This window comes from Manis pentadactyla, chromosome 18 (assembly GCF_030020395.1).
Source record: "Manis pentadactyla isolate mManPen7 chromosome 18, mManPen7.hap1, whole genome shotgun sequence".
In the NCBI taxonomy this organism is placed as follows: Eukaryota; Metazoa; Chordata; class Mammalia; order Pholidota; family Manidae; genus Manis; species Manis pentadactyla.
The window spans coordinates 12,475,057-12,482,829 of record NC_080036.1 but is presented as its reverse complement, the minus strand read 5'-3'; the positions used below and the strand labels follow the sequence as shown (position 1 = coordinate 12,482,829).

The 7,773-nt window shown below is 44.6% G+C and overlaps 1 protein-coding gene across 1 annotated transcript; it reads right to left on the bottom strand.

The window, feature by feature from the left end:
* Positions 1 to 4,982: 4,982 nt before the first annotated feature.
* On the bottom strand, positions 4,983 to 6,659 carry NDN (necdin, MAGE family member). The gene has a single exon (XM_036878721.2). It carries the CDS (start codon positions 6,531 to 6,533, stop codon positions 5,556 to 5,558), a length of 978 nt encoding a protein of 325 aa, XP_036734616.1. The 5' UTR covers positions 6,534 to 6,659; the 3' UTR covers positions 4,983 to 5,555.
* Positions 6,660 to 7,773: the final 1,114 nt, after the last annotated feature.

Genomic DNA, 7,773 nt, shown 5'->3' with positions numbered 1-7,773 from the left:
CTTTGAGTGACATCATCTTCAAGCATAGTAATTTTCTTCTTTTTATCTGATGCTCTAGACCCATCCAATTCTGAAATTTATGTCTCATCTCTTGCTTAGATTTTCATAAAATTTTAATAATCTCACATGTGTGTTTATTCACACAGAAATTCCCTGGTCACAAAGAGTCCCTACTCCCATGCCTAACCTTCCCACACCACCTCCACATTGCTAATTTCTTCTCATCCTGTAGAATTAAATTTATTTAACTTCTCTGAGAAAGTCTATGTTGGGTGCACCTGTTTGGACTGCTTTAGCCTCTGTGCTTCTCCTAGAGTGGCACTCACTGCCCTAAAGTGTAATTCCAATATTCATCTGCTTCTTTCAAAGCACTGAATGCTGTGTGAGCACAGGACAATGTCACATCTCTTCACTATTGCATTCATCCCCGAACCCTAGCATTGCATCTGCAATACAGTAGATGTTTGTATACATTCTAAATTAGGGCATAAAATAAGAAACCATGTGGTTATTTATATAACTATAGCAGGGTATAAGAATGCCAATTGGGATTCATTCTTGCTAATACAGGTTATATACTTTGTTACATCTTTGATAAATTGGCATGAAAAGTATCTTGGTTTAATGCTAAGTACAGTTGGAATTTTTTCTTCATTTTTGCTGTTGCTGTCTGTATTACATTTGGAATACTCACCTGTTTGTGTCCTTGGTCTATTTATTTAGCAAAAAATTATTTGCACTGCTTCTCCTATAAAGTCTACCACACACCTATTACAATGGCTGTTTTCAAAAAAGACAAGAAATAAAAAGAATTGGTGAGAATGTAGAGAAAAGAGAACATTTGTGCACTTTTGGTGAGAATATAAATTGCTGCAGTCACAATAGACACAAATATGGAGGTTCCTCAAAAAATTAAAAATAAAACTAACATATGATCTAACAATTCCATTTCTGGGCATTTATCTAAAGGCAAGGAAATCACTATCTCAAAGAGATATCAGTACCCCCATGTTCATAGCAGCATAATTCACAATAACCAAGACATGGAAAGAACCCAAATGTCATCAATGAATGAATGGATAAAGAAAATGTCACACACACAATGGAATATTATACAAACATGGAAAAGAAAAAGTCTGCCATTTATGGCAACATGGATAAAACTGGAGAGCATTATGCTAAAGGAATCAAATTACACAAAGAAAGGCAAATACTGTATGATCTCATTTGCATGTGGAATCTAAAAGAAGAAACTGGACTCACAGATACAGAGAACAGATTGGTGGTTGTCAGAGGCAGGGTTTGGGAATGGGGACAGGTGGGCAAAACGCGTGAAAGTTGCCAAAAGGTATAAACTTGCAGTTACAAAATAGTAAGTCCAGGAGATGAAAAGTATAGCATGATGTCTTGTACATCTGAAAGTTGCTAAGAAAGTAAAAAAGTTCTTATCGCAAGAAACAAAGTGTAACCATGTGTGGTGAGCATGTTAACTTACTGTGGTAATCCTTTCACAATATATACATATATCAAATCATTATGTTACACAGGCACATCTCCTTTTACTGCACTTCACTTTAATGCACTTTACAGATACTGCATTTTTTACAACTTGAAGGGTTGTAGCAGCCCCGTGTGGAGTAAATCTATCGGCATCATTTTTCCAACATTTCATGTTTCTGTGTCACATTTTGGTAATTCTCATATTTCAAATATTTGTTATGGTTATCTGTGATCAGTGCTTATTGCTGAAAGTTCAGATGATGTTAGCATTTCTTTTTAGCAAAAATGTGTTTTTAATTAAGATATGTACTTTTCTGAGACATAGCTACAGGCTTAATAGACTATAATGTAGTGTAAACATAGCTTTTTTATGCTGTGGGAAACCAAAAAATTTATTTGACTGGCTTTATTGTGATAATTCATTTTATTGTGGGCTGGAGCCACACTGGCAATATCTCCAAGGTATGATTGAATACATAAACTAATGCAATGTTGTATGTCAATTATATATATATCAATAAAAATAAAATAAATAAAACCCTGCTAGATATTATCACATTTTCTTGGTGTATTCGAAGAACTGGCTCTTGAAAAAAATATTATTTATACTGTTTTTCTGTATTATTTTTTCTGCTAATTTCACTTTTACATATTTCCTCTACATTAGTGTGGTTGATCATTATTTGCCATGTTTGGTTATGTTTTTGCTGTGTGATGGAGTAAATCTTTCATAATATTTTGAGTTTCTTAGTTCATATATCAAACACTTATCAAATGTGTACATATGCCAGTTCCTATGTTAAGCATCAAGGAAACAGTTAAAATGATAGATACAGCTTTTAGCTTTAGTCTCTCACAATCTAGGAAGAGAAAGACAAGCTAAACTTTTTAATAAACAACATGTGTATGTTGAGTGTTCAGTTTAGGATGCTACTGGAGGTAATACTAAGAGAACATGCTGTGCTTTGAAGAATGGGAAACTATTCCTACTGGAGGTGTTCATGGACTGATCAGGTAAAAATCAAGGTGGAGGCAGTCACAGAAGGCTTTTCAAATGGAGAAAATATTTAACTGTTTAAGAAGTTCATTTAAAACATATCTTTCCTATTTAATAATGATAGTACAAAAAATCACTTATTTTCCTCAGAATGACTTTTATCAGGTGGAATATTTTATATAAAGTTTATGAAGATCCTTTTTGCCCTCGGTGGCTTTAATAAAACGAAGTTAATTACAGTGAAACATGTGTGTGGGTGTTTGTAAAGTGAGGTTCCAGTTCACAGGACAGACCGCTAAAATGTCACATTATGAGGATTTAGGAACCCTTTCCCAGCCACAGCTGTCATCCAAACTAGATCATCAAGGACCTCCAGACCCCTTCCTGAATGACGTCTCCAAGAGCCTTGTAGGGGAGCTTTCTGGAAAATTTGACAGACTTTCCAACATTTTCAATTGAGCCCAGAGATGAAAATTGAGATACTGAATGTTCCCTCTCTGTGCCACAAGCCGCTGTCCCTACAGAGCCAGGTGTCATGAATCAACTCTTTCCATGATCGGGAAGCCTCGTTCTCTAAGTCTGGCTGCCCTTAAGATAGCACTGGAGTCCCTCTGTCCTGCCCACGCGTCTCGCCGGGGCCAGCTCATTTCACAGGATCCTGTCCTTCTCTGGAGGTCCACTCCTCTGTGGCATGGCTGATGTGCCAAGTCAGTGAGCTTGGGGCAGCTTTGGAGTGTTTCTCCCTGTCTCTCACAGCAGAGAGGAAACGCGAATGCAAACACTTGGGGAGGTGAGGGGATTGCTTTCCCAGGGACGTCTGGGTAACTGAAGGAAGGGTACAGGAGTTGCTGCAGTCAACCCTGCAGTGAGGAAAGTATTAGGGCTGTAGAGGAAAAGACCAGCACCTTGCTGTGGTAGGAGCGAGAGCTGTGCTCTGCTCCAGAATTGGAATCTCCTGGATAGCCCCATAATTTTAAATTTAAAGGGGTAGATTTGATTCTGCAGAAAATTTTTAGGTGAGGGGAGGCAAAGATTTTAACAATTATGAAATTTCTTAACAGACGCTGACCTTGGCTCTGGGTAGGAGGTTGCACCAAAGCCAGGTCGGCCCTGCCAGTTACGACAGGAATCCTCCCTCGCCTCCAAGGGGGGCTTCACGTGAGGTCTACTAACTGGGATGGATGGGTTCCATCTCAGCACGAGGCTTCCCAAGCATTTTTAGCCCCTGCACCCACCTATTAATACCATTAAGTGTTGGGAATCCTGGTTTCCAATTCAGACCGTAATTTCCTCACCCGACTATTAATTTCCGGTTTCTTTTTTTTTTTTGGCGGGGGGAGGGGCTGGTGATGTGACACCAGCCCCTCATTATCCGTCTTCCCCAGAAAAGGTTTTTTGACCAAATGGTTTTCCCAATCTTCTAAAGTGTGATGTATATCCAGTCTTTTATTAAAATCCCGTTTCTCTCCCTTTGGACTGAAATCTGCATATCTCCAGACACTTCCCTCAGCCCCATCTCCACCCCGTTTCACTCTGAGGGATTGCTTAGTGGCCCAATGCAATTGATAAACGGCTGGGTCCCCATGTCCCAATAGGCGAACTTCCCACTCCAGCCCCTCCTCCCTCTCCCAGGTGACCCATGTGTGTTCCTTCAGTGCCACTGGTCAGGGAAGGCTCCTTTATCTCAGTATGAAGACTGTTTCAAATCTTGGCTTCACTTATAAGCAGGAGTATGGCTTGGTTAGATCTATCAAACTCTCACAAATGAAGTTTCTCAATTTGTACAACTAGAATGATTGTTTCCTCCAAATTAGTGTGAAGATTCATTAAAAAAATAAAATCCCTAGCCTTGTGTGTGTTTGGGTGGTGAGGTTTGGGGACCTACGAGCACAGACTCTAACATGGAATTTTAAAAAAGAAGTCAACTAAAAGGTAGAAGGTGAGGGGAGTTGCACACAGGTGTGAAAAAGCATAGGGTCTGGGCTGATTCTGCCTGAATTCAAATCCCAGCACCTCTTCTCACCAAATTTTATGATCTAGGGTAAGTTAATTACCTACTTTGTTCCTGTTATTTCCTCCATAGTGCCTATGCCTCATGAGGCTATTGTAAGGATCAAATAAAAGGAGAATGTGCAGGTAAAGGGCTTAGTCAATGCCTACTCCTAAGTGCCCATGAAAGACAGCTAATTTAATAAAATGTGGAAAGTGCAAGGAAGGAAATTACTCTCGAGACTAACAGCTGTTATTTCTATGATGTGATTATGAGCATTTTTGCTGTGTTTTTATACTTTTCTACATTTATCAAAGTTTTAAAATGAACACGTGTTACATTAAAAAAAACCCATTAACTTCACACATTTATGGGTAAAGAGTGGTGATTTGCCCACCCTAATAGAAGAAATAATTATATCTGTACACTTTGTAAAATGTCTCCTTCCCAACCCATACCACTATGTTAAAAAGATGAAGTACACTTTTCCAAAAATGATTGTTATCACAAGAATCTTTAATGTTTAAAGTTTACTCATGATGGGGTTGTATTTGTATTTAGTAAAGTGTGCCAAGTGCCCACACTGAGACCACTTCGGTTCACATCACCACACTCCACACTGATGTTTCCTGTGCCCAGCGAGGTCATAAAGAGAGGGGCCTTGACTTTTCTCTTGGTTAGGCCAGCTTTACTGGTGAGTTCTTCCAAACTCTCCAGGAGCAGTCTACCCCAATACACATCATCCGTTCCATGTAAAAGAATAAGATGGGAAACTTCTCAATGTATTTCGTAAGTTTAGCACGTCTCTGGTACAAAAATTCAAGAAAGGTAGCACAAAAGCGAAAGCACCAACCGAGCTTACTTATAAACAAACATGCACAAATCCTACACACTACCTAATAGTACTGAAATGAATACATTGCATTAAAAAGTATAAAAGCACTGTACTGAAAACTTAAAGTTACACGTGAAATACTGCACTGTAAATCCTGAATACTCTAATGTCCCACCCCCACCCTCCACTGCCCTGGTGAGGGTCAGAAACCATTAATCTGCCTCCAGACCTTTCTAGTCCTCGGAGACACTGCTGCGGGGGGAGTGGGCAGTGGGATCGGCCTCCCGCAGAGCTCTAGCCTCCTCCAGAGCCTCTCTGTACCGGGAAGGCCAGGCCTGGGGGTCTTTCTTAAATACCCTAGCCAGGAACTCCATGATTTGCATCTTAGTGATTTCTCGGCTGGCACGGGAGCCCCAGAAAAACTCGTACTCCGGTGGCTCAACGTGGGGAACGCGCTGGTATTTCAGGTAATTCTGCTGGACGAACTCCTCGGTGATGAGCTTCCTCACATCTCCAAAGGTGGAGTGCTTCTTCCAGGGCCGCAGCCCCAGGATGCGCAGCACGTTCCAGACGGCACTCTCTCTGGCCCCGCGACCCTTCACGTAGATGAGGCTCAGGATCATCAGCAGGAGGCCTGTCATGGGCATGCGGTTGCTCAGCGCCACCCTGTCCAGCTCCTCTGGCTCTAGCGCTTTGACGAGAGAGAACTCCATCGTGTGCAGGCTGGTTAGCCTCAGGTGCAGCCCGAACACTCGGGCGAGGATGAGGCTGGTGCGCCTGAGAATGCTTCTGCACCATTTCTTGTAACTGCCGATGACATCCTTCACCATGTCTGGGAACCAGATGATCATCCTCTTCTGGTCCTTGACCAGCACGTACCACATGAGCTCGTGCGCCTTCTGCACCAGCTGGGCTGGGGCGGGCGGCGCTGGGCCGGGCTGGGCCGCGCTCAGGGCCTGGTGGGCGCGGCCTTCCTCCGCGGCCTGCTGCAGGGCTTTCGGGTCTCCCTCCTCGGCTGGGGCCCGGGACGGCGGCGAAGCCACAGGGGCGTCGGTCGGGCCTAGGGGAGGGCTGTCTGGCTCTGGGAGGGTCGCGGCCTGGGACTCGGGCGGAGAGGGCCCCCCGGGAACCCCAGAGCTGCCGTGCGTCTCGGAGTCGGAGGCCTCAGCTACCAAGCTGGGGTCGCACCCATCCTTACTTTGTTCGGACATGTCTGCTCCGTCTGACAAGGGCAGGGCCTCTGCGTCCAGGAGCTCTTCGAACCTGCGCTCCCTCCGCGGACTCCTGGAGAGGAAGTGCGCGTTGCTGCTCGCGGCGCCTTCCGCAGCGGCCGGGCGGGGCGGGGCGGCGGCGAGCCGGGCCGCTGCGCCTGCGCGTCCGCGAGCCGGCCGGGCTGAGGCAGGCCGGGCGGGGCCCCGACGGGGCGGGTGTGCGCAGGGGCTCCGGAGAGGGGAGCCGCGCTCTAGAATGACGGGGGCATCACCCCGGGGTCCTGTGCGGGCTGAGGAGGGCGGGGGCGGGGGGCAGGAGGGGTGGGAAACGGGTGAGCCGGGGGGCAGGAGCAAGAATGAGGAGAAAGGTGGTAACTTCTGCGATGCAGAGGTCGAATTTCTCAGGAAATGCTCACCTGGGTGTAACCAGAATCAAGTTACACGTAAAAGTCCCGGAGAAAGGTCTAGGCTGGTGTGTACACTGGGTCACACGACAGTGAGTTTGATAAGTTAAACAGAGGGAACAACTGGGATTGCCAAGAAAAAGTGTCCACTGTGAAGAGGATGTCTGAGATTGGAATCCTGAGAAAGACCAATAAAAAACGGAGTCTCTACCAAATCAGTGAGGTTATAAAATGAGAAATGTCGAATCCACGTGCAAATGGAACTTTCCTGGAGATCACACAGTAAGAACAGTGTTGGTGTTTTAGTAGTCCTTGGCTTTGGTTTTCCACTTCCCTGGGTCATTCTGATTTCATTTTAATTATTCCATTAAGATCCCATCATACAAAGATTGCCGTGTTTACTAGCTCAAACTTGTATAATGTCTTTTTCCCTGTTTGCCCAGCACCTTCCTTCCCGTCATGACTGCCGCGACGTCCGTTCTGTGTTCATGTGGAAACTCCACTTTCTCACCCCACCCCCACCCTGTCCCAGCAGCTGACGAGTCCCAAGTGGCGGCCATCCCAAATCCCTCCCAAGGCTTTTCTTTTTTAAACATGGGTCCCATAAATCCTATCCGGCATTCTTTCTCACATTACCAGCGATATGAGATGCAGCATACTGGTGGCTGTATTTCCCAACTTTAGAAAAAATGGGCAAAAACAAAGTTGCCGCCCCAGACAAACATCCATGAAGAAAGGGATGGGTGTAAGTTCCCTAGGCTGCTCAGGGTCCCTGAGCTGAGCTTTCCTGGGTTCCCTCAAGCCAACAGCTTCTTAAATCTGCCATCTAGAGTCTG